This window comes from Mustela nigripes, chromosome 15 (genome assembly GCF_022355385.1).
Source record: "Mustela nigripes isolate SB6536 chromosome 15, MUSNIG.SB6536, whole genome shotgun sequence".
NCBI lineage: Eukaryota > Metazoa > Chordata > Mammalia > Carnivora > Mustelidae > Mustela > Mustela nigripes.
The window spans coordinates 75,471,548-75,497,342 of NC_081571.1; the positions used below are offsets into that span (position 1 = coordinate 75,471,548).

General features: G+C 43.6%; 2 protein-coding genes across 3 annotated transcripts in view; one reads left to right on the plus strand and one right to left on the minus strand.

Annotated features, from left to right (window-relative positions):
• ITGBL1 (integrin subunit beta like 1) overlaps positions 1–9,784 on the plus strand; it is a 213,247-nt gene extending 203,463 nt beyond the window's left edge. The window contains exons 9-11 of the mRNA XM_059377440.1: positions 1,756–1,902; positions 8,549–8,662; positions 9,098–9,784. Of these exons, the coding sequence (XP_059233423.1) occupies positions 1,756–1,902; positions 8,549–8,662; positions 9,098–9,189 (353 nt within the window). The 3' untranslated portion in view covers positions 9,190–9,784. The remainder of the gene's footprint in view (positions 1–1,755; positions 1,903–8,548; positions 8,663–9,097) is intronic.
• A 5,648-nt stretch (positions 9,785–15,432) lies between these two features.
• Positions 15,433–25,795, minus strand: part of FGF14 (fibroblast growth factor 14) — a 597,992-nt gene continuing 587,629 nt past the window's right edge. For both annotated transcript variants that reach the window (XM_059377578.1, XM_059377579.1), the window contains exons 4-5: positions 19,569–19,767; positions 15,433–16,553 (exon numbers count right to left, since the gene is read on the minus strand). In XM_059377578.1, coding sequence (XP_059233561.1) covers positions 16,417–16,553; positions 19,569–19,767 — 336 coding nt within the window. In that variant the 3' untranslated portion in view covers positions 15,433–16,416. The remainder of the gene's footprint in view (positions 16,554–19,568; positions 19,768–25,795) is intronic.

Below are 25,795 nucleotides of genomic sequence, written 5' to 3' on the forward strand. Positions count from 1 at the left end.
CAGGGCTGGTAATCAGGGTTCTACGTGAGTGGAGTCATGCTATGGGAAATGGGGAGCACAACTGTTGGAGAAAGACCTGCTAGAAGGTCTCTCAAAAGTTCATGATGATGACACAGGTGGGCATTTTGGAGGTAGTTTCAATAGATTCTGGTAACTCTTTAGAAGAGGGATATAAGAGATTCAAGTGTGATTCAGGTGGTTTGAGCTGGATTGCTGGAAGGCTAGTTGCACGATTAAAAGAAATGGACCCAGGGAAGAGCAGCTGTGGGAAAGACAGCCGCAGATGCGGGTCCAGAAGAGCCGGTCTGGATGCTAGTAGGATACAGAGTGTGCAGTCACGGGAGTGGACGTTAGGAGAAATTTAGAGTTTGGTGATACAGTCCCATGATCATTGCCGTTACCTGAAATCCTGTGATTTATGAAGTTTTCAAAAGAGAGATTATGGAGAGATAAAAGAAGATCAAGAATAGACAATCAGGGGACACTCACATTAATAGGATCAGGGGGAAAAAAAGACAGAAAACTAGACACAGGAGAAGTATTGGAAGGAGGAGGATCCCAGGAGCAACTTCTCAAGAAGAAAGTGCCCATGAATGCCAACTGTATACCTTTAAATTATGCATCGTTTAAAGCTACCTATCATGTCTGCGATGCTGGATTTCCTGTCCCCTGGTGCCCAGCAAACTGCTCTGCTCATCGTCAGTAAAATTTTACCCAACAAATAGTTTTTTGGTTGTTCTGCTTGAAGAGATCTGGTTGTCAGGTAATGCATATATAGGTAAAAGAAGGAAGCATTGGTTGAAAATAAGAAATTAAAGCAGAAGATGAGACAATGTAATGAGATGTTGGTGTGAAGCAATTAGATGGACTTTATGCTTGTGTGTGACTTTCTTTTTTTTTTTTTTTCTTAAGATTTTTTCTTTATTTATCTGACAGAGATCACAAGTAGGCAGAGAGGCAGGCAGAGAGAGAGGAGGAAGCAGGCTCCCTGCAGCGCAGAGAGCCCGATGTGGGGCTTGATCCCAGGACCTGAGCCGAAGGCAGAGGCTTAACCCACTGAGCCACCCAGGTGCCCCTGTGTGTGACTTTCTTAAATACGGTGTGATATATAGACCAAAAAACAGATATTCCCCAGGAGGAGGAACCAATGACAAAAACAAAAGGGGGAAAATAAAGTCAAAGATAGGCATCTTAAGTCTTATGCTCTTGTTAACATCTGTACGCCAAATCTACCTAGTTACATCTGTTCTTATTAAGGGAAGAGTACACAGATAAAGTAACAATGCCATTCCTATGGAAGTTAGCCTTTTGTTTTTTATTAGTAAACAATAGGAGGGCAATCAATGAATTCAGCAAGCCACAGGAACGTGACTAGCCTTGCAAGTTGGTCTGGATGTCGCAGGTGTGCGCCACCAGGAAGCGCCCTAAGACTTCGTGCTGATAAAAATGCAAATGAGGAAGTGGCTTGTATCAGGGAAGGAGGGTACAATTCCATTTTAACTTCTTTCAAGCTTCCTTTCTTTCTTAGACCATCTCCTGTGCTATGTTCAAATGTCGCATGTTAATCTGGAACTCGATTGTGACGTTCTTTTAAACAATTACACGTCAAACTGACTCTGTAGGAAGGCATGTTTGCTGGATAGGAAGTGGGGTCTTGTGGTTTAGGTATTTCTTTCCGAAGAACTGCAAGTCGGCTGGATATTTACCCGGCTCCCCTTCTCACCCCCTCCCTTACCCCCCGCGGTTGCTTCGCAGGTCACGGATCGTGTTCCTGCGGCCGCTGCGTGTGTGACAGAGGCTGGTTCGGGACGCTCTGCCAGCACCCGCGCCAGTGCAACATGACGGAGGAGCAAAGCAAGAGCTTGTGTGAATCAGCAGATGGCATACTGTGCTCGGGGAAGGGTGAGTGTCTCTGCCGGAGCTTGGACCTGGTCCCTGTTCTGACACAGGGTTTGGGCGGCAGCGCGTCCCTTTGCAGGAGTGAGAACCACGCTGTCCTCTGCTTTACCAGACTTCGGACTCCAAAGCTAACCAACACGAAGTGGGGGGTAGGCGAGGGTCTCAGACGACGAAATAAATGGGTAGGAAGGACTTCCTGCGAGAAGGTCCTGAGCCATCCCCGTGGCTGAGTGACGTGTAATTAATAATTGCATGAAAAAGAAAAGACAGCAAATACAATGGGCAGTGAATGGACACCCCCCCCCCAAAGGCAGAGGGGTAATTGTTGAATTCACCTGTGAGAACAGCGCAGCCCCGAACTGCAGAAAAGTGACCGCAAGTTTCCGAACGGTCCAAATCTGGGTGATGTCGATGGGGGTGTGGGGGAGGAGAGCGGGGAAGGTGAGATTTTTGTTTCATAAAACATGGAAAGGAAGAGTCTATGGGTCTAAAAGTTTTGGCGTCATTTTCTTTGGCCTAAAAATCACCCATTTTCCAACCAAACACGTGTAATCTAATATATAATGAAAATGAAGGCTGCAGTGTTTTTATAATTCACAAGTTGATTGACTAGAAGCCACCATCCCAATCAAGCATTTACTGCAGAAATAAATTCTAGAAGAATAGCAATCCTGCCCAGAGAAAGCAGAACAGATTTTTCTCTTCTTTTTTTTCTGAGAAAGAACACTGACAGATTAAATTTCAGGCACCTTGTTTATGTTTCAGCGCGAATTCTTGAGGGACTTGAAAATCCTGTTCTCATGGTGCATATGGGCTCATCTAGGAGTCTGTCACGTTCCTCCCTGCTAGTGCCTAGGAAAACACCAGGAAGGCTCTGGAAGCTCACCAGATTCTCGGTAACGTTCGGGAGCCGCCCTTCTTGAGACTAGATGGTACAGAGTGTCCAGACCCTCTTCTTCAACACAGAGGCCTCCTTGCCCAACACTAGCCCCTCCCCCTTTCAGACAAGGCACAGCTGGAGGTGCAACTGCACTGTTTCCTCCAGGGAAGCCCAGTGAATGGCTGAGGAGGGAGGAAGGAGCTTCAGGGGCTGTTCCTTTACCTACCGCCACCGAAGGCCTCCGCCATCAGGCTCAGAGAAGCTTTTTGGCTTAGCTGCAAAGATAAAATCCGGTGGAATGCTGTGACCCCATGTGATGCCGAGAGGAAGGCAGAAAATTGAAACCTGCTCAATTTCAACAGACAACTGTGCTGGTCCTTGGTTTCCAGGAATGCTGGGTTTGAGACTCTGTGTTTCCAGTGCTCTGCTGGGGGTGGGGGTGAAGGTGGGGGGGTTGAGTTTCAAGCAACCACTTTGTTCCCTGCCTGTTCTCTTACTCAGTTCGTTCTCACTCCAACTCCCAGATGAATCTAGCACCAGTCTGTCCATCAGGGGCTCTCAGCACCTGGAAACCCTTGCTTTAGGTTCAGGCTCTGTTGGGAGAGCCTGAAATGGGGAAGGAACTGTGGAGGAGGAGATTAGCAAAGGAAGAAGAAAAGAAGGTGGGAATGAATTATCCTTTCCAGGGGAAGCAGATGGGGGGGGGGGGGACGTTATCAGATCAGAAGGCAGCATCCTGCAAATAACCAAAGGGTGACAATGATTAGCCTTACCTGAATTAGAGTTCTTTCTGAGTACAGCTCCAAAGGTAGAACCCTAAAGCTTAGATTTTTTTTTTTTAGTTGGTTTTCTGTAATGGCTTCATTGTTGGAATAAGGATAGTAACTTTTCACAGAAACTCTACAGAAAATGAGGATTTTCTGTCACATTGAAACATTAGTGTGCTCTTAACATTAGTTTACTTTAAAAATCAGTCACTTTGGGCGTGCGCACATGCGTGTGCATGTATTTACATTTACGAGAAGCCCTGAGGAATCCTTAACACAGTCCACGAGCAGGCCATGGCTAAGTCGGGTCCAGCTGCATTTATAGGCAGAAAGACAAAGCCATGGTCACCCATACAGCAAACACCTATCTGTCGTTTCCTCCGCTGAATTACATGCCAAGAGGAGTTGTTTCTTTCGAAGAAATGAACGTTCTTCTTAAAGCCACGACTTCCTGAGGAGAGTCTCTATTTTTCAGCATCGTAAATGCAGAAAATGCAAAAAGGATAGGTTGACTAAATATTGACCCAGAGGCATTTTCTCAAAACAAAACAGAACAAGGGATCTCTCTCGAGTTAATGCCTTTTCAAATTGTTTGCTTTGGGTGATGGAAATATATCCAGAGATCAATGAAGGGTTGAAAGTCTGCTTGTCTAAGATGTTTATCCTTCAGTGAGTAGAGAGTTTTAGAGTCATTAAACTCAGAAGAGAATGTGAAAGATGCCTGGAGGCTGCACTTTTTGATGCTGGTGTCGTGGTGATGACGGGCCTTCCTACTGGTGGCAGCAGCAGGCTGTGGCTTTCTCTCCTGTTCTGGAGAGTTCCATGCTGGATTATACAAGAAGAAAGGGGCTAAAACCGAGATCATGAAACTATAGATACAGAAGAGAACGAGGGGCAGCCATTATCCCTGTCCCCATGGAAGGTGCCACTCCACCCTCACCCCAAGAACCACCGAAAAAGTAGTCCAGGAGTAGACTAACGGTCTCCTAACATGGTGGCGATGTAAAGGGACCTTGACCAGGGCCGTGTATTTCTCCATCTCATGGACTTGCCAGAATTCCATATACTCTTTGTCAGATTTACAAACGAAAACCCTTCCGCCTGATGATCACAGAGGAAGTTGGAGCCTTTCTCTTTCTCCAGTCATGGGATGGGCATGAGCAGTAAGCCTGAGGTGACATGGCTGTCCGTTGATGGCCCACACCGCCCGCTACACATTTCAACCATCAAGACAAGTCTGGAACATGCACTTCCCGTGAGCTGTGAATAAAGTTTTCACCTCAGGAGACGATGAAGAAATAGCGTTTTATTTCTTTACAAATTGATAGCCAAAACAATAAATCACTCCATAGAAAAAGTTAAAACAAGATACATTGTTGTGACCTTCAGAACCGATGGAGTAGTTAGTACAATAGTGAGAAGTGCCTGCTGGGATGTCAGGTTCCAGCATTTTGTCAGGCTTGATGAACGAAAAAGAAAGTCGAACTTTAAGTAATAGGACAGCTAATGAAGGCGCTTTGCCCTCAGACTCAAGTCGTTTCTGAAGAGCCAGAGGGTTGAGCACAGAGCCAGGTCTCCCCTGAGTTTAGCCACCGTTGCAGAATATGTGATATAATTCATTAGGCTGTTTGTTTGGGGTTTATTTGTATGGATCCAAGCGTACCCAATGGCCTTTTTCCCATCATAACGTCAACTTAGATCTGGGTCGTCACCTGTAATACTCTTAAAGCCACTGTGGTGTGACAGTGACTCTAGTTGTGTGTCATTGGTGTCTCCTTAATTAAACTCTCCCAGGGATACCTGCAAGTCCCGTATCAGCCACGGAAGTGCCGTGCGCACGCCCCCCCGCTGGCGTCCCCTCTGCTCCACCCCTGGCTCGTCACCCCCAGGAGAGGGAAAGGGTACCAGCTGCACCTCAAACACCAGCTTTAGCCCAGTGTTCTAGCTGCTTCCCCCGATGGGGCTGTCTCGTCAGAGCCGTGAGAACACACAACTCCTTTTTTGAAACTCCATGGACGTTTTTCCCGCGAGGGCCATTATGGATGGGTAGGAAGATAGTACAGACTGGGTCAGACTGAAATCTCGGGGTAACTGTTGTTTCTGGGTCACGCGGCCCTGGGCGATTCCCTTATCCTGTCTGTACTTCCATTTTCTCGTCTTTGAAGAAGGCAGAAGAATCTCAATTCCTTCCCCTTCTTAAGGTCCTTTGAAGACCCATGAGAAAGTGCGGCTGGTTCCCCAGGAATGGAAGCCAGTAAGAAGCACAGAAGGGAGATGGGAGCCTTCTTGGGGGCCGTGATACTGGGAAAGAAAATAAATGGATTAGTGATGTGGGGTCCCGAGCTCACTACCGGGGAGGTCTTGCCAAAATGGGCCAGCTGCTCCCAGTGGCAGGACCGGTGTCGTGGGTGTGAGTGGGTCCCAGCCAGCTGAACAAAGCAGTTGGTCACCTCTTGGCAGTCATGGGGCCTGTGTGTGTCCAACAGAATCCTCTCCCTCAATTTTCTCCTTTCCAGAGACAGGCAGTCCGGCCTCTAGTTATCATTGGAAACAGCCAGAGCGCTCTACGACAAAGGCTATAAGAGGTCTTCATAACTCTCCCGCCGTGTTAGTACATGCGAGGCCACTCGTGGTTTCACAAGCCCTAGAAGAATCCCCGACCTCTGGGATACACTGAGAATTGACAAACAGGAAAGGAGCAACACAGCTGGGAAAGATGCTGACCGAGAAAAGCTCGTTTTCACAGCGCACACAAAAATCAATCCGCATTTCTCTTTCTAAGTATTTCAGGAACTAGTAGAGTCTGGGAACTGGAATGTACTTGTCAAACGGTCTATCAGTGTGCACCGTATTAACTTTAGCTGAGCTTATCAGTTTTAGGAAAATACATTGATATGGCCTGAAGCGAGCATTTCAGAAGCTAGAGCAGAGATCAAAATAGTTTCAGAGCCAGGGGATCAATTTAATGTGAAATGTGAGAGCTTTTCGTGAATTGTGACAAAATAAAAAAAAAGATATCCTACGTGTGATAGACGAATATCGTGGACACATAAAGTCATTTGCTTCTGCTGCTTTGCAGAACTAATTTTTCAATGTAAGGGAGGCACCATTTTAGAAACAACTAAAACCATTCAAATTCTCCAAATAATTAATCTTCCTCTAGTCGTGGAGAGAAGGCCATAGCTATGGTGCCTTTTGAGGAAATTGCCATGAAAAGTCAATAAAATGCCCCCAGGTTTTCTTTGTGGTGGATACATCGCTACCCATCTGCTAAGTGAGTCGTTGTATGTTGAACATTTCTGGGCCTAAGATAATCGAAAGAAAGTCTTTAAGAGAAATAATGCTTAGGAACTAACAAAGCTCTCTAGCGGGATGTGGCCAGGAAGGAGCCACGATCCCCCAGGGATGACCAGGAAGCTTGGCTCCTGGGTCCTGTGCAGGCTGCCAGTCCCTCGGCGGAAGGGACAGTTGTCTAGCTTGTGCTCAAGAGTGTGCAGACCATCCCAGACCCTCAGGAAAACAGCCAAGACTAAATGAAATCGTGCTGTGGTTAAGCAAGGAGTTGATCAGTGTAAACACAGTTGTCAGCCTCTCACTAATTCTGACTACCCTCTCACCCTGAGAAGTGTGGCAAGGCGTGTCCCACATTTAATTTGGCCACTGGGGATTCTCGTAGCTAAATGCACATGCCAGTTTCCGTATAAAATACCACAAATTGCCAGAGGCGTGGGGCCCATTTATAGGAATCCTTTCACAATATCTGTGATAAATATCAATTCCTTTCTCCAACCACTTTTATCTCCCAGCTTGCTAACTCATTCAATCACTGTGTTTCACAGAGACACCAATTAATGATTGGTCCCGCCCCCACCCCACTCCATTTTGAACATAGCAAGTCTGGAATTGTATTAAATATATCAAAATACTTTTTTCTACTTCACATTCTCTTACGGTGATTTTTGACCTGAAACATTAAGCGATAGCCCTCATTTAGTAAAAGGAAATCACATTGGGAAGGAAAAACCAAGCCGAGAACATAGGAGGAAGGGGGAAGTCCTTTTTGTGTGTGTTTCCTTTTGAATTTTAAAGTTGTCTTTACTGCTTCTATAGGAGTCATTTTGCCGTGGGAGGGTTTTTGAGCCTATCGTGTAAGGACGGGTAGACCAAGAGAACTTTCTTCTCTTTGTGAGACCATTTAATTCATATGTTTTCTCTCCTTTTAAATACACCATTCATAAATTTGTTTTTCAGGACACCAAGATATTTTTAATAACAGAAGTGGAAGTTTCTTACTGGTAGGAAACAAAAAGAGGGAAAATGGGGGAAGTAATGAGGAAGCTGGTTAGACGCAGAGCCCCCTAGAAGATCGATCAGCTTTTGAGGGGAGATTAGAGCTGTCCTTGATCATGGTAAGGGATTCCCCAAGGTGAGATCCTGTAAGTCAGACTCCCACGAGCGGTCGTGTGCGCATTTGGAGAACTTTAACGAGCCACCCAATATGCAGGTGTGTCCCTCCTTTCAGAAAATCCAAAAGTAGAAGCCCAATGCATTTTAATTATAAAATGCATTCTTATTTAATAGAACTTACCGTTCAGGTCCCTTAAAGAGCAGACATTTTTAAAACATGATTCAACTCGGGGGAAAAAAAAAAAAAGAGAGAGAGAGAGAGAGAAAAAAAATCTGTTTTTGAAAACTTTTTTTGGAAGGCCATCTATAAGAGTCAGCACATTCTGCTCTTGCTGACATTTCAGCCAGACTGGGCCATGGGACATTTGCTCAAGGCTAATTGCAACCGTCTAGATCCATACCGAAGCCTTTCCTGGTTGACCTTTATGAATTGCAGTAAGTAAAGCTCCCCTCTGGGCAACAGGCTCTTCGATAAACTTGTATCTTGGGAAGATGGGTTTTGAGAAGCCTGTTGTCTGTGCATTGAGGGCGTCCTATTCTAGACAGAAGCCTTTAGTTGCGTGGTGACAGCAAGTTGCGCCCTTTGTGATTTCAGGTTCTTGCCACTGTGGAAAGTGCATTTGCTCCGCGGACGAGTGGTACATTTCGGGAGAACTCTGTGACTGTGACGACAGGGATTGTGACAAGCACGACGGCCTCATTTGCACAGGTGCGGTATGACCCGCCGGGCTCGCTCCGCACCCCCGTTCGGGAGAAAGACGGACAGCACCGGCCACAGGGCGCCACCCCAGGCGTCATGGTCGCTGTTGCTCTCCGGCTGATCCAGTCCCGAGAGCGGCTTATAACATGCATGCGCTTAAACAAGGTCCGGGGGAGACAGAGATGGAGATGAGGCTGACCTGGAATGGAACAGGGTGGTCACCACCGGTGGACACTCCCCAGCTGGTGGCACCACGTGGAGGCCAGCAGTGGTGAACGATCAGATTCCCCGTAGCTGTTTAATAAGCTGCTAGTAAGGCGGCTGCAGAGGATGAGTGGAGTGGCTTCGATTCTGAGCGGCTGGGGTACATAAGAACCCATTTTCACCTGGTGCATTTCGGTCGTGATGATGACCCCGCCCCCGCCCCCGTGTATTTTCTTGCAGGGAATGGAATCTGTAACTGCGGGAACTGTGAGTGCTGGGCCGGATGGAACGGAAATGCGTGCGAAATCTGGCTTGGCCCGGAGCATCCTTAACAACTGCGCGGGAGACGACTGGAGGCCTACTTTTCTAGGCCATTAGAACAACGTAAATGCGAAGGAAACCATGTATAATCACCACTAGGACAGGTCAAACAGACTATTGTTATGTTTTTCTATTTCTGAATGCCTGCATGAAGTCTGGGTACCTATTAAAAAATGAGTTAAGCAAAGTCTGATGTAAATAATGCCAGAAAGAAATCCTCTTCCAGAGTTTACATCAGTGATTCTCAACGAGGGTGACTGTGCCACCCGGAAAACACTTGGCAACATCTGCAGACAATTTCAGTTGTCACACTGGGTGGGGTGGGAGGCCGTGCAACAGGCCTTGAGTGGGTAGAGGCCAGGGAGGCTGCTAAACCTCCTCGGGGGCACAGGACGAGAAGTTAGCAGACTCCGAGCATCGATAGTGCCCGAGCTGAGAAATGTTGAGTTCCATGGCCGGTGGACATGCATCTCCCTCACAAAAAGACCACATGAGAATCTCAGGAAATACCCTCACATAAATCCATCAGTCATATTTTTTTCAGGATTCCCTGTCACCCAGCGTTTCCATGTGGGGACAATAAAGACAAACAAACATAAGGGACAATGACCAGGGTTGGGGGGGAATGGGGGGGGGGTAGGGGGGGGGGAGGGGGGGGGGGGGGGGGGGGGGGGGGGGGGGGGGGTCATGGTGCGCGGGGCGGAGGGGGGGGGGGGGGGGGGGGGGGGGGGGGGGCGTGGGCAGATCATTAGTGCTTTTCAAAGAAAAAGACTGGTCAGTTTTAGCCAGTAAGTCATTCATCTGGTCTCACTTTACACTCACAAAAGAAGATTCTCTTAGGAAGGAGGTATGAAAAGTATAGAATCTGACATTTTTAATAGCTAGTGATGTACGTTGCTTACAATCTGTGCCGATATATATTTGCCTACTGCTGATAAACAGCAACACAAAACGAACGGGTATTCAGGGCACCTTCTGTTCCTAGATCCCTTTTTAAACTGGGCAGGGGTAGGTGTACAAGGACTCTGATTTTTCACTATTTAAATTATTCCATGGTAACTTGCCTTTTAAAAAGCTAATATCTAATTGGGCCTAGGATAGGCTTAGAGTATGCATTTGTTTCCCCTAAAAAACTCTTATATCTAAGGACTCATTATTTACTGCAAAAGTAGGGTCATGCAGAGAAGTCAGGAAGAGATACTGTGATCAAATGATACCAGTCTCAAAGCTCAAAGGATAAAAAAAAATCTAGAAATGTCTTAAGTAGAAATTACAAATATTCACTCAGCAATAGGAACAAAATGTTTATTTTCTTAATGGTGAAATTTTGCTCTGTATGAAATTCACATTGAATTATGAAAATGTACAATAATTAGGACTTCCCTTACATATTTACAGTTAAATCTACTTACACACATTAGTTTAGGCAACCTTTAATTACTTGGAGCTAAAAAAAAACCACTTTTTTTTTCTAAATGTGAATTATATTTTGTAAAATCCTAGAATAATGTAACAAAACCATTTTTCCGCATTAAGATGAAAATTTTTACTTGGAAATTTTACTTAATGATGTAAATATTCTAGAGTCATGGCTTGGACTTTGTAAGTCAAGTCACCAAAAATAAGGAAAATGTGCATTTGCCAAGTTACTTAAAAATTTAATATTGAAAATTATTTAAGAGAAAGTTTATCTGATGCCGACTTTTATAGTACTGATAGTGTTCTCATACTTTAATAGAGTTATAAAATTGTTATCTCTATCCTGAGATTATGGAGTGCAACCATATTAGTTGTATCTCTATTGTTGAGTATGTCCTTTGATATATCAGTTTAGTAAAATGAGGGAAATAGAAGCAGTTGAGAAATAATATAGAGTATATTCTTTCCTCCTCTCTATTTAATCATTTTAAGCCTCCAACTTGCTGTAATTGTTCAGTCACATTTTTGAGGACTCGATGATGCACCATCATCCAAATTCCCTTCATTATCTCGCCATCATAACACAAACCACCTTTGACTTCCCCCCCCCCTGCAGAACTATAAAGGACCAGAGTAAATATTTTAGACCTTGTGGGCCACACAGTCTAAGAAGAAGTTGGGTTTCTTCTCTGTTTGTTTGTTTTTAATATTTTAAAACTATAAAAGGGAAAACAGAAAGCAAACTCATTTGGAGCTCATGGGCATTTTTACAAAAACAGACTGTGCTCAATTTGGCTCCCAGCCAAGCAGCATTTTGCCAACCTGAGCTCCCCTGAAGCTGCCCTTAATTTCTTTTGTCTTATCCTGCAATCCCGAGTGCGCCTTATTTTTCTTGAGGTTCTCTACGTTTTTTATCCCTTTTGTTAACAACGACAACGAAAGGGCTTCTCTTTTTATGTTTTCATAGAAGAAAGGTGTCTTCAGCATTTAGGTATTTTACAAAAGAAGTTTTGAGTTGGAGAAATTATTATACTAGAAAGTTCGAAATGTGATTTGTTCAAATTTTTTGACAGGGCTGAAAATGTATGACAGCTATCTTCTGGGTTCATTTAGCTACAAATTATTGAACGGAAACTGAGTTACAGCATAAGTCATTTGGTACCTAATCACTATGAATATTTTTCTTTTAAAACAGAAATAGTTTCTTTTTACTTCTTTCTGTCTGCTATAATATTTCATATGCGTGTATATGATTTTGACTCTAGCAATGCAATCATCAATAGACCTATTAAGAAGTTATTTAATTTACATGTTTAAGCTGGAAAAAAATAAAATATAGTTACATGTAAAGACATAAATCCTACCCTTCTTTGAAGTGATTTTGTATTTTGACTTTTAATTCCATTACTAAGTTAAAAAAAAAAAAAAAAACAAACTCCCTCCTTCAAAAAAAAAAGGCAGGGCAGGAAGAAACTTGTAATAGGAGAAGGGTGAACGTGCGAAGCTGGTTGGCTTATTCGAGTTCATGTGAAGATTAAAGTGAGTTGGGAAGGAGGAGACACATTTGCAGCTGGTGTTAGCACTCACCCTGCTTGCTGGCAAACCATTACTGAGGAATTCTTCCACAAGGACCTTTCAATAAAATTCAACTAACGTCCGAAGGCCCAAGAGGATAATAATTATACCCCATTTTCTCCCTGGACCCCTTGAGCTAACCTAGATTCCTGCAGCACCTTGAAAGGAATGGCCTCCACCACTTCAAAAGCAAACACAGTCTCTGCCAGAGTACATCAAGATCAGACCAAATGAGAGAAAACTGAGAAAAAATTGAAAACAAATCACAACTCAGCCTTTGTTTACAAGACTCCCTACCAAAACTCAGAAGCCCTACTCAGTGTCCAAGAGTCAACAGGCCTTGTGTGCTCCCTTGTAATCTAAGAAACTTCAGCTAGGAAATGTGTTTTACTCCAAAGTAACACAGTTTGTGTCTGGATGTTGACATGTAGGCATTTAGCAATTGCTTTCCCTGGAAATAGTCTTGTTCTGAAACACAATTGAAAATAGGTTTCGGTTATTTTATTTCCTTCTAAAACAGATTTCTTAGTCAATCTGATCTCTCCTTTAAACATTCATTCTCCGTGTAATGTTAGAAATAAGACCTTAAATGAAGTGCTACGTGTCTAACTTCAGCAACAAGAAGTTTTTGTTGTTCTGTTTTCTGAAAGAAAACCAAATCCTACATTGTTCATCTCGAAAACCTCTGTTTTAGTGGCTTAGGCCTTAATTGAGCAACTGGTCAGGTGTGTTAAAAATACTCACTCTGCTTACCCTCCAAGAGGTAAACAATCAGGCCTGCAGCAAGAATGTCGTCGGCCCACTGTGGAGCTCCTAAAACCTCCTCCTATCCCCAAACGCTCAGGGCAGACAAACGTTTAGGGCAAAAATTTCTAAATTCTGCAGGATTTGCAATGAAATGTTGCTCAGTACCATTTTACTCTTTACATAGGATGCACCATCTGCTTCTCTTCTATAATTTTTCCAAGTAAAGTGGGAGCCGAACATTTTAGAAAGCAAACTCAAAAGAAAATAAAAGTGGTGTCCCCTGGAAAATCAAAACAACAAACATTCCCGAGCATTGCGGAGGGATGGGTGAAGCAATCAGCTACCGTAACAGATCAGTAGAAATAATCCTCCCCTACCAGATATGCATGCAAAAGGAATGTCACATTAGAGAGACTCGATGCAATTGACATATGTACATGGAGGTACAAAACACACGGTCTGTGATACAAATGAATTCCATCAGATTTACTATACAGAACATCAATGATGACAGATTGCACTTGCTTAATAACAGCAAACTTAATTTTTGAGGGGAAAAATGGTGGCGTCTTATCCCAGAAAAATAGCAAGAGAGGTATCATCAAAGAGCTAAAATTTTCTTTGGCATGGTAAAGGGGGACATTGAGTGTACCAACTTATTTACATGACATTTCTCTATATTTGTGGGTGAAGCAATGCCATTTTGTTACATAAAGTTGTTTGATGTTTTGTAATATGCCTTCATATCAATATTTTATTCAGTATGTTGTATTTGTGAATACAACAAATGGTATTAAACACAGAAACTATACAATGCAGACAGACTCTTTGCATGTAAATTGAATAGTACATACCAACAGTTCTTGATACACAGGTCCTACTACATGCATTTCATCAATGCTGTCCTCGTCCCATGCAACAGGTGAGACCAGACACAAAGGAAACCATCTAATTTACAAATAACAAGGACCCGTCAGCAATATGTCTAAACATGTATTAGAAGAAAGTATTTGACATCCATTCATAGGGATAAATGCCCTTGGAGACAACTCATATAAAAAACAAAACAGAGGTGCACATTGACATAAATCTCAGTCATTTACAAAAATAAATCTTGTCTTAATTTTAACCAATAAACAGGCTTGCAGGGGTGGGGGATGGGGGGAACAGCATATCGGGCTGATTACCAGAAAAAAATAGGTGGGGTTGTTTGGTGTGTGTGCATGTGTGTGTGCGCGTGTGTGTGCGCGCGCGCGTTGGGGCAAGCAGTGTCTAGAAGCCCATCTAATTGGAATGTCAAATTAAATAATTCGGTTTGCCACAGATTATAGAATACTTGTCTTCCCTAATAACTGGCTTGTGAAATTCATCTTATGGATTTTAACTCATCCTGTTGAGAATGATAAGCTTTAAAACGGTGTCACAAGAAATCAAAAATGGTTGAAGGAATCATTTTGTTGTATTCGTACTTTAGCATTATTGACAATAAATCTACTGAAACGTATGCTAACTTTTTATTTATTAAAATGAAATCCAATATGAAAATGAAGTAAGCATAAACAGTTAATTTTATACTAAATCTTTAATCAGCTAAGCAGGCCAAAATTTTTAAATGCCGGGCAAGGGCTGTCATGGAGACTTAGGAATGCAGTAGGCAAAAATAATTTCCCAGGAAATACAGTGCAGATGAGGGAAGGAGAAGGGGCGGGGGAGGAGGGGCATGGCGACCGGGTCAGCCTTCCACGTGGAAATAATCGTAAGAGGCCAATACATGATCCCGCGTATCGTTTTCTATAAATGAGGTTCAGTTTGGTCTCAGTTAACTCTTCTGAGTACGAAACATTGAATTTTATTAAGTATACACAGAGTTAACAAATATATTTCCAAACAGTTTCATATTCCACATTTTGAAACGCTTTACATCCCATAGCGGACGTTTTGCATGGTTTCTTCCCTGTGCCGTCAACGACTCGTGGTCTTTCTTAGCAGTTGTCTTCCCTAAGCTCGGACTTAGGCATAAGGAAATTAAGAAAGCAAAAGAAAACAAAAGCAAATCAATGGAGTGGACCCAAAACCTGATGTTTGAATGTGTTGGTTTGCCTTGAATTTTTATCCAGAAGAATTCAACAGACTGCATTCTGAGCTCACGGCAAGGCACCTCACCCCAGCCACTGGGCAACCGGGGCCCCGAGAAGCTGAGTGACAGGAATGGAGTGGTGAGATACACGGTACCGGGGCTCAGCATGCTGAGCTAAAAAAAATAGTTTTTCCTAATATGTCCAGTTTAAAAACTTGTCATTAAACACCAAAAATATTAAAGTCTAATTTATAACTAACGTTTGCATTGCTGCTGCAGAAAAGAACACAACAGCCGCCTTGCCCATGCTCTGCTGAGTATGAGTGGAACGCAGCCAAAACCGGGGATGGCATTCAGTTCGGTTCATTAAAAATAGGTAGGATTATACGGGAAATGGATTTAGGTAGCGCAATTCTTGTAGGTTGTAATTATTGAATTTTCTTTTTTTTTTTTTTCCTTTTTTCCCAAATAATGAGGATCAGTAGATGAAAAATGAACCTTAATCAGGCCTACAAGGCCTACAGAGTTCTTTGGACCCACTTTCTCAAAAACCAGTGGGTCTTGCTCGCTGGGCAAGGCAAATGTTACCATTACCAGTAAGCTTGTGATATGTATAAAACACACACACACACACAAAGAAACTATGGGGGGATGTCAAACACGTATCGTAGAGAGCTTCCCCCCGGACTGTGTTTGACCCATTTCTCACCCCGGCAGCGCCGACCTCAGGAGCCCAGTATCCGCTACTGGATAGAGCATCTAAGTGTGTTTAATCGATAGTGGGAGCCGGAGACAACGCTCTTAATCTTTATAGGTGCGATTTGTAATGACAGGTTTAGAAGGCTTCCCGATTCCCTGATCGCTCTCCAAACTAGGCCAAGTGCACACTGAAGGTTTAGAGGAATACAGTCCCTGCGAAAGGTCACGGACAGTAGAGCGAGCAGCCCTAGAAAAACGGGGAGCAGAGAAATCCATAATAGCACGGGTTTACAGCGTCTAACTAGAAATTACTCAGTAGTATTCGTGTGCTACAAAATCGAACTGAAACACATGGATGTCGCTGGAACAGGACTCAAAAAGGATTATGGGTAGCTGTCAGCAGGCAAGGTGTCGAGTGTACTTGTGAAGTATGTCATTCTCATGAACCGTCACAGTCACAGAAAAGAGATTAAAAAGGCATTCCATATCTGGTAGGGCATTCCATGGTCTGAGTTGAGCTGGTTATCCAGGTGTCTTCTTGTTCTGGGGGCGCCGCAGGGGGAGGTTTATCCGCTTGCAACCAAGAAGTTCGGGGCGGCCGAGAGCGGGCCGCGGCTTCCTTGCGGCCGCTGCTCGGCCACGGGCGCGGGAATGTCTGGCAAAGGATAAACCGCTCCACCGTGCTCGGGGCGGGTCCGTCACAACACCTGTGAGGATCTGGCTATGTCGTCTTACTTTTGTTGACTGGTTTGCCGCCATTCATTATCGCCGACGCGCTTGTGCTTTTACTGGGCGTCACCCCGGCCTTCGGGACCGTTTCGCCGACGTCATGCAAGGATGGCTCTCGGTACATGGCCACTGGGCGCGGGCGGCAGGCCGTGGGGGACGGAGGGAAGGAGACAGGACCTGGTTAGGTTCAAGCATGGCCTAGGCCCTTCGCGCCGGCAGTCAAGCCACCCCGCGCGGCAGAGGCGGTGGCTGTTGGAGCCGTCACTTCCCGCCGCCCACGACAGCAGAGCCGGGATACGACATGGGTGCCTGTGGGGTGGGGGTGTTGTCTAGGGCAGGGCGTGTAAGGGGGAGCTACGGCCTTTTGGGGGGCCTCAGCTATAAAGTGCACACAGGCGCACACACACACACACACACACACACACACACACAATGGGGGGGCCACAGGCGACACTTCACCTAGTTCTCTTTGCACAGCCAGGAAAACTCAGACTTCCCTTCCCGGGTGCACCGATGTCAACCCCTGAACCCCTCGTTCCCGTGCATGTTTTCGAGGCCAGGTAGGTACCCCCTAGATCATGACCGTATTTTTCTCTCAAAAGCAACATGGTCACACTAGTGTCAACTTCCAAACTACCGCTGGCAACGACCAGGAGCTCACTTCCCTGAAGCCAGGGCCTTCTGGGGATCAGTCTCGAGATGTCCTCTCCCCCCCCCCCCGCCCCCCCCGGCATGGAAACTGAAGGCACGGGCGGGGCATTTTGTGTTTTTATGCCTCGTTTCCTTGTAGCTTGTTAAAAATAAGGCCGGAGCCGCGAATGGCCAGACGGCAGGTGGGAGCGAGGCGCGAGTGAGCCCCGAGGAGCTGGGGGCGTCCGGGGGCGCCGCTAATCACCGCCGCGGATCCGGCTGCTCGGAAACGGACTCTAGGGGATCCTGTGCAAGGACGTGTAAGGCTGACTTGGGGGAAATCAGCAGAGTTAGAATCGCCTGCCGTCCTAAACACTAGTGAGTTAGAGCCGTCTAGCCCACTTTTTAGGCTTTGCAGAGTAGTTTTCTTTATAGGCTGTGTTATAAAGAGACTCCGTCTCTTCACGGTCAGGCGAGTGGACTGTCAGAGGCACCATCCACGCTCAGTGTGGCAGGAACACAGAGCTCGCGTCCACACCCCATGTGGATTCTCACATGGCTTTGAAAGCTCATGTGTCCACCAGACCGGTGTGAGAGCCATCAGCAAGGTACTAGAAGGGATTAATCTTGGTCTTTGAAGTGCTTCCCGATCTCTCACTCCCACTCCTAATTCAATTAGGAGACAATAGCATCAGAGCATTAACCTTGACTGTCCACATGGTGAAGCCTATAATGAATGCCCAGAGCATCAACAATTACTCAAGTACCTAATTTGCCCTAATGTTTCCAATCATATAATGTACATCCTGTAGGGGTTTTGAAGGTTTGAAATTAATCTTCCTCTATAAATTACACTATGTGATAACCCCCATCATGATAATACCCTCTTAGTTGTTTTTAGGGGACTTCTGTCTGCTAATTATTTGAAAACACTGTTTCTCTCTGCCTCAGAAATCCACAAATGCACAACGCACACATACACACAACTCTTCAGTGTGTGATTCAGATGCCAAGTGATACTATTACACCACATCTCGGTTTTAGATATTTCCTGCTAGATAGACAAAAGCAGCTGGTCTCCAGCTTGGGCCTCAGTTAGGGGACATAAAGGCTCTTTTGGTTTTCGTTACATTTATGCAGCTAGATGATAAGGTTTTAGAATTGAGTTAGTTCATATCTGTTCATATTCAAAACAAAGGTTAACATAAAGAGACAAAGTGAAGTGGCAGATAAACAAGATTTATGGACATAGTTTTCAAATGTTTCACTTGCATTTGAATATTGGTGAGTCTGATGGTCTCAGTTCAATTAAAACAGGAAGGCCAGATCACAGAGGTGTTACTTTGGAAGGACAGCAAAACCCTCTCATTTCTTATTTCTACTCTGTCTGGTAATCTATCATATAGTGAGAATAATTCACTCATATTTCAGACTCTGGCATGATTTTTCTTATCCAGGATAGGCCCCCATGGCTAACTGTCTAGGCTTCAATGGCTTGTTCTGTAGGCAAATCTAGTTAAGGGGATAGTAAGTCATCATTGTTAAATTACAAAGATGGTTTAACCAACAAGAATGGTTTTCCAAACATAGGCAAACTGAAAGCTGAATTATACATCCACAAATAATTAATAATTAACCTTTGATATTTGGAATTATCTTATTCCTATATAGAGAAGATGGATTCATGTATAGAGAAAATCAATATACATTTTCTCTTGATGGCTAAACCTTTCTTCTAGGGACAAAAAAAAAAAAAAAAAAAGAAAATCAAACTAAGTTAGATGAAAGTGTTTATTTAGTTTTCGTAGATCTGCTTTTCTGCCAAAGGTAAACAAAAGTATTTGACTAGACAACATTTTTGAAATGCCTCATGTTCAATTTTTTTTTTTCTAGTTCTCAAATATTAACGACAAGGTAAAGGGCACTCCTGGCAGAATCCTTAACGAGAAAGGTGCAGGAGTTTCTGATTAATTAGCAACGCTTTATAGCCTGCTCTCTGAAAGTCTGATAAAAGTGAAAGTGAAGGTGTCATTGTTTACGAGTGACTATTAAAGAAGGAGGTGCCACACCCAAGTTCACTCTGGAAGGGACAGGTGACACCAGCAAGCTCTTTAAAGGCCAAGAGATTAGCTCATTTTCTGTAATTATAGTAATTCACAAGGATGTGATGACTTTCAGCTGGATACCATCAAAATGGGAAAATACTTGCATTCCATAATTTGTGAAACTTAGCTATATATGGATATATGTGATATATTTTTATATATTTGTCAATCTGTGTATATATGTATGTATAATATGTCTATAAAATATATAAACACACACATATGCACAGTGAAGTGTACAAATCTTAAATTCATCCCTTAAGTAGACATCTGTGTGGCCACCACTCAGATCAAGATATGGAAAATCTCTAGCATTCCATGAGGGTTCCTTGGGGCCAGTGTAGAGTTAGCAATGGGGAAAAATAAATGTGTCACAGACCGAGAGGGATGATGTTCACATAACACTCACCTTCCAATGGCTTGGGTAGAAAATGAGCTGCTGGTTTGGTTTTCTTTACTCTGTTTCCTTTCATGACTTGCCCTTCTTTATTCAATCCCAAAAACCAGGCTCTACCAGATTCCTGTTGTCTGTACAGCATAGATGAGTAAATTACGTAATAGTTTTCAAAAACAGATTCTTTAAACTTGCATTCAGGCGTAAAAAGTTCCTGTCGAGAGAAGAGGAAGAAATGACAGTTAGAGAAAACAATGGGAGTTTCTCTGAACTTTTTCTTCTTCCCTCCAGAAACCTGTCCACTAGGCTGAAGGAGTCGGCCCTGGGGCAGGGATCACCGGCCGCACCTGGTCCTGCATGGATGTTTGTCCGGGGACTTTTTTCAATATACAACGAACAGAGAAGGATCTGCTGCTCCTGGGGGGAACATGCATTAGCAAGAGTACGCGTGTCCTTTCGTAGGAAACTAGGAGACGTGAGCCAAAAGAACCGTCTGGTTCAACCAGAGTATAACCAGAAAAAGCACGTTAAAGTAGCATCATATACTTTATATGATTAGCTCATTTTAGGCTAAACAAAATAAAATTTATATTTATGATATTTGATCACCTATTTGCGATATTTCCAAAGGAATATGTTAACCTGATAGCCGCTAGCCATGCCCTGGATCACTGATATGACAGGGGGAGAGGTTTTACCTACAAAGACACAATCTGAAACTTCACACTAAAACTGGGAGGGTCAGCTGGCTCGCTAACCAGCCACCAGAGCCGAGGCTGGATGTTGCGTCAGTCGGCCGGCCGTAGGGACAGGAGCTGGAAATAATGACCTCATTCCATGCTTTGGAGCCCCACTGGAATTCTTACAGAGAAACATCAGAAGCTTCCCTGACCGCCACCCCCCCCCACCCCCGGCCTTTCTGGAAAGGGTAACATGAATTAAGTGCCATGACTCTCGGTGCTACAGTCCCCACTAGTGGACAGCACAAAGCTCACTACCTTATGAGTATCATTAATGACATAAATATTCAAGAGCGGCTTCACACACTTATAAACCTTAACTGACAATTTAAGGGGCGCCTGGGTGGTTCAGTTGGCTAAGCCTCCCCCTTTTGCTCAGGTCAAGATCCCCGGGTCCTGCGACCCAGTCCTGCATCAGAGTCCTCGCTCAGCGGGGAGCTTTTGCTTCTCCCTCTGCCTGCTCTGCCTGCAGTTCCCCTGCTTGTGCTTTCCCTCTCTCTGATAAATAGTCTTTTAAAAAATAATAATAATTTAAAAATTCAGTCTTCCCTGTTATAGACACAGAAGCCACTTAAATTGTTTTTGTGGTCATTTTAAATAGTTCAACACTGTGCTATTTTATATATATGAAACACAAATGCAAAAACAGAGCTTTCTTGTCACTGATCTTTTAAAAAATACCACTGTACTTGAAAAAAAAATTCACCTTAATAGAGTTTTATGACTACAGAAAATAACTTGCTTTTCTTTTCTTTTAAAACATTATTTTCTGGGGCGCCTGGGTGGCTCAGTGGGTTAAGCCGCTGCCTTTGGCTCAGGTCATGATCTCAGGGTCCTGGGATCGAGTCCCACATCGGGCTCTCTGCTCAGCAGGGAGCCTGCTTCCTCCTCTCTCTCTCTGCCTGCCTCTCCATCTACTTGTGATTTCTCTCTGTCAAATAAATAAATAAAATCTTTAAAAAAAAAACAACAAAAAAAACATTATTTTCTGTACACACTCTGAAAAACACATCCTTTAGGGACTAAAAATAAAACTCGTCAGAGTTAAAGTTATGCTAACCATAATAAGGAATGTGACAATATTGCGTGTAGAAAGGTTCTTTCAATATTTCCCATGAGGGTGTGAATTAACAAATGGTGTCTCTTGCGGGATACAATTTATTCAGAGTGCCCTATTACTTTAATTCGCTGAAAGCTAATAGTTTTCCAAGAGGAACAGGTTTTGTTAATGGCAAACTCTTTTCATGATGAAGATAACAGATCCAGTGATTAATTTGATGAGATTAAAAGTAGCCAAAAAATGGGCTTAGACTCTCCCAAAGGAATTTATGTAGGCCTTCATTTCTTCTAGATGATGCTAGCTCAGGTTTGAATGAGATCCCATCTAAATAAATGTTCTGGCTTTCCACTAAATCCTATTTTTCCAAATATCACCCCATTACTTCTGCTAATAAACAACAGACTCGAGGAGTTAATCAGGCCAGGCTGCAGAAGGAAGACTGACAAAGGGGGTGCGTGTTCACACGTCATGATGAGGGAAATAAAGCGGAATGCTGTAAAACTAGCTGGCTTGTCCCCAAAAGACTAATAAAGACAACATATTGTTTCAACGTGCACCTTCCATGACAAATTAGACTCCCTTGTGTCACTTGTCTTTTATCAAGGCAGGCCAAGGCATCCAAGTAAATTATTTGAGACCAGTTAAAGCTCATCTCAAATCCAGTTGGGAGTGGAGTGGAGAAAAGCTGACCCGTTGAGCCACATCATTGACTGACTTTTACCTGGAGACACCAGGCCTCCAGCTAGAAAAGCAGTTCCACAGAGAAGTCAACCCTTACTCCCATCTGGTCCCCAATGCCTTGATGCAGGATGATGGCACTCCCATCGGCAAATGAGATATGCACAGTCTTTTCTCTAAGGTGCACGTGAAACAAAATGAAGATCCTTGATGGGGAATAAGTCCTTTGTACTCAGAGTATACCTTAAGGACATCTGACACTAAGTCTTTTTGGATGAAATGTTTGTTTCTGGGGTTTCTGAGGAAGTCATTCCACATTCTCCTTCTGGGAGCTGGGCCAGCGACTTCACAGATATATGGACAGGAAGGCAGATTAGAGAAATGTGATAGGGTCTTGGGCACCCTGATAATTACATAGACTTCTTATGAGCAAGAGGTAGATATGTAGACATCCCTTCTTGAGTAAGCAAGGGAATAATGACATAGCCCGGTTCGTGTTTTAGGGATACACATCTATTGTCAACACAGAGAATGTTTCTGAGACAATAGTAACACTTATACACTGACATGTTGAAGCCCAGTCTCTTGCAAGATAAATTGTGCAACGTGTATATTTGTGTTCACTTTTGTAACTACTATTAATATAATTATCAAATAAGGAGAGAAATATCTCCAGAATTATGATGCATTGTTAAACTGAGTTATGAACCTTCTGGTGTCCCAGATGGAAACAGAAAGTCTGTATGTTCTAAAAATTCGGAAGAGAGAAAATCTTTTCTTTTTCTTGGGACTGACTTCTGAAAGATATTTACTTGTGGGGAAAATGTGGCAATGAGCAAATGAACAAAACATAACCCATAAACATGCCTGCTCTCGGTAATAACCATACAGTCAACCCAGTCACAGATTCGTGTCCGAGTCCCACAATATGCTTTAGAGGGACAGATGGTGTGAGAAGTCCCACAGGTGGGCACTGTCACTGATGAGGTCCCTAGGGCACATGTGCCCAGCAGGGGTCACAAACTCTATGCCTCTCCTGAGCAGGTGGGCTCCAGTGAAGGGGCTGCTGTGATCAAGACACCATCAGGAGGCTACGTGCGCCCCCTACTGTCGGGCTCAGTGTTGAAGAGACAGAAGGGTAGAAAAGAAAAACCTCAGATCTTCAGTTAAGTCTGGTTTTCCAAAGGAAAAAAGAAAATCGGGTTTCTAAAATTTCCTTTTCGTGGTGGCAGCTATGTCTTAGTTCTTGTTTTTGTTTTTCGACAGCATATAGATCACGGGTTGGAGACAGAGCCCACGAGCCTGCAGTGTGAGACCCCCCCCCCCATATAGAGGAGCCAAAGTGCTGAAGAAAGAAGGAACCCCAGTTGGCTTAGCATCGCAGCCCTAACCGACCGTATGGCTCCAATATCCTTGAGTAATCCGATGAGAGCGCCAGCAAGATTCTCTAAAACCAGCCGTGATAATATGAGAACGCTTATTTAAATTTCAGCTTAAATAGAAACTCTCAGAAAGTGCCGAAACAAAGCAGAAATGGAGTTTGAAGTGTCTTTTCCTCGTCTTGCCTGCCTACATGCAGAGCCCCCGACACCACAACAAAATCGACAGACAGCTGAGTCCCAGCAGAAGCCTCACTATTAATTTGTGCCACTGCCAGACACCATCATCCACTCGAGGACGGAGAAACAGAACAAATAGACAAATATTTCGTATCTCCTTCTTTGTGGTTGTGGTGAACTGAACGCATCATCTGTGTTGCAGAATTCCTCTCCTGAGGCTTCCCGGTTCAGGATGAAAGAAGAGGCATAGGGAAGGAAAGACCCCTGTTCCATAACCCAGAACTAGCGAAGAGCCAGTAACTCAGGATAACCATAACCCAAGAACTAGGAGTGACTGTGAGGGTCTCAGTCCAGCACACTACAGACTAAGGGCCAGACACAGCTGCCCACCCTCACACTCTAAAGTTCAGGGGTGAATTGTCGAGACAGAGCTCGTATGGCCTGCAATGTCTATAATGTTCGCTCTGTGGTGATTTGCCAAAAAATTTTGCCAACTCTGCTCTCAGGTACATTTTGAGGACGTCCCAACCGAGACACATGGGGAGGGGCTATTCATCTCATTTCAAATTACTGAAGAGCTATGTATTCCCAAATTGAACTTGGATTGCACTTATTTTCATGTATACAAATGTAAACCATTTAAGTGGGAATTTTCATGACTTTCGTCGCTGGAAAAGCCCAAAAGGTGTGTTATGCACTGGGGTTTCTGGTAAAGATACGCAAGTAGTAGCCTGTAAATTGCTTTCATCCCAGCATCTATCTAGGACCAAAAGAAAATTTACGTTTTGGTTAGTATCTGCAAGTTTGCCTACCAATGGCATCTACACCTCCATTATTTCCAAAGGAAAACATAAAAATTAGGCATTCCAGATACATTTACAGCATTTATTAGAATACAGGGCAAATCTCCAATGGATTAAAAAGAGAGGGTAGAGAAATATTTGACATGTACTAGCCTGTAGCACAATAAGTAATTGTAAAGTAATAAATACACAATAAGTAATTGCTGTTCATATTCTATTAAGCTCTATATTTCAGAGTCATCAAAAGCTCAGTACCCTCCCATCAACATCTCAGTAATGACCCCGACCCTGAACTTTGGAGTTCAGTTCCCCAAGCTGAGAGGAGGGAGCCTCAGATTGCAAGTTCTTCCTTGAAGATCAGTAACAAATCATAAAGGTTTCTTGCAAATGTCAAATAAGATAATAGAGGTGCAAAGTGATTTGTAAACTATACATTTACAACATTGAGTTGTAAACTGTAGTTATGTTGATAGTTATATTTATAAGCTCTACATAGAATCGCAAAGTGCCACTCAAATGTTCACTGTTATTATGGACAGGGAACTAGTGGTTTAATTATTCCTTCTAGGTTTCAACACTACAGACATTCCTACATACGGGAATTCCAAAGATCCACCTAACCTGAATTCTTGGTTTTGTTCTTGCTTTCCTACTCTTCAGAGATCTCATCTACTAGAATTTATCCTGGAGTCAACAGAAAATTATCTCATTCTCCTTCACCTTCTGTAGCTTTGGAATCAATGATATATGCTTTAATGATACTGCTCTGACTCCGGCCAGCATTTGAAAAAGAAAGGTGAAGGGCGCCCGGCTGGCTCCGTTGGTTGGGGGCCTGCTTTTGGCTCAGGTCATGATCCCGGAGTCCTGCGTCGAGCTCCCTGCTCAGGGGAGAGTTTGCTTCTGCCCCTGCTCCTACCCCCTCTTGCGCGCGCGCTCTCTCTCTCTCTCTCAGATAAATAAAAAAATCTTTAAAAAAATGGGGAGCACCCCTTAGATTACATAAAAGGGAAGAATGTTCTGACCTTTTAGAAGAATTTACAGTAGTGAACTTAGTGACAAAACAGAATTTGTAATTAACACTCAAAAGCAGATAATCGAGTTGACTAACGTATTTATCTGAAACTCTACACAATCAAATATTCATAATATTAGACTATGACGAATGCCCACAGGAAGAAAAATATTAGCCAATTGTTTGTGCATGTACTTCAGACTAAAACATAATTACATTTGGGTTTAAGAAACAGCTTTCATTTGATTACAGGCCCCAGTGGTTTCCCAGTATATTCTCACCAACAAAGAAATCTCTCCTGACTTCGATTTGTAGATCCAAAAGCTGTTACTTAAGTAGTTTCTTGAGAAAAAAATTGTAAATGAAGACATTTTCTTTTCTTTTTCTTTC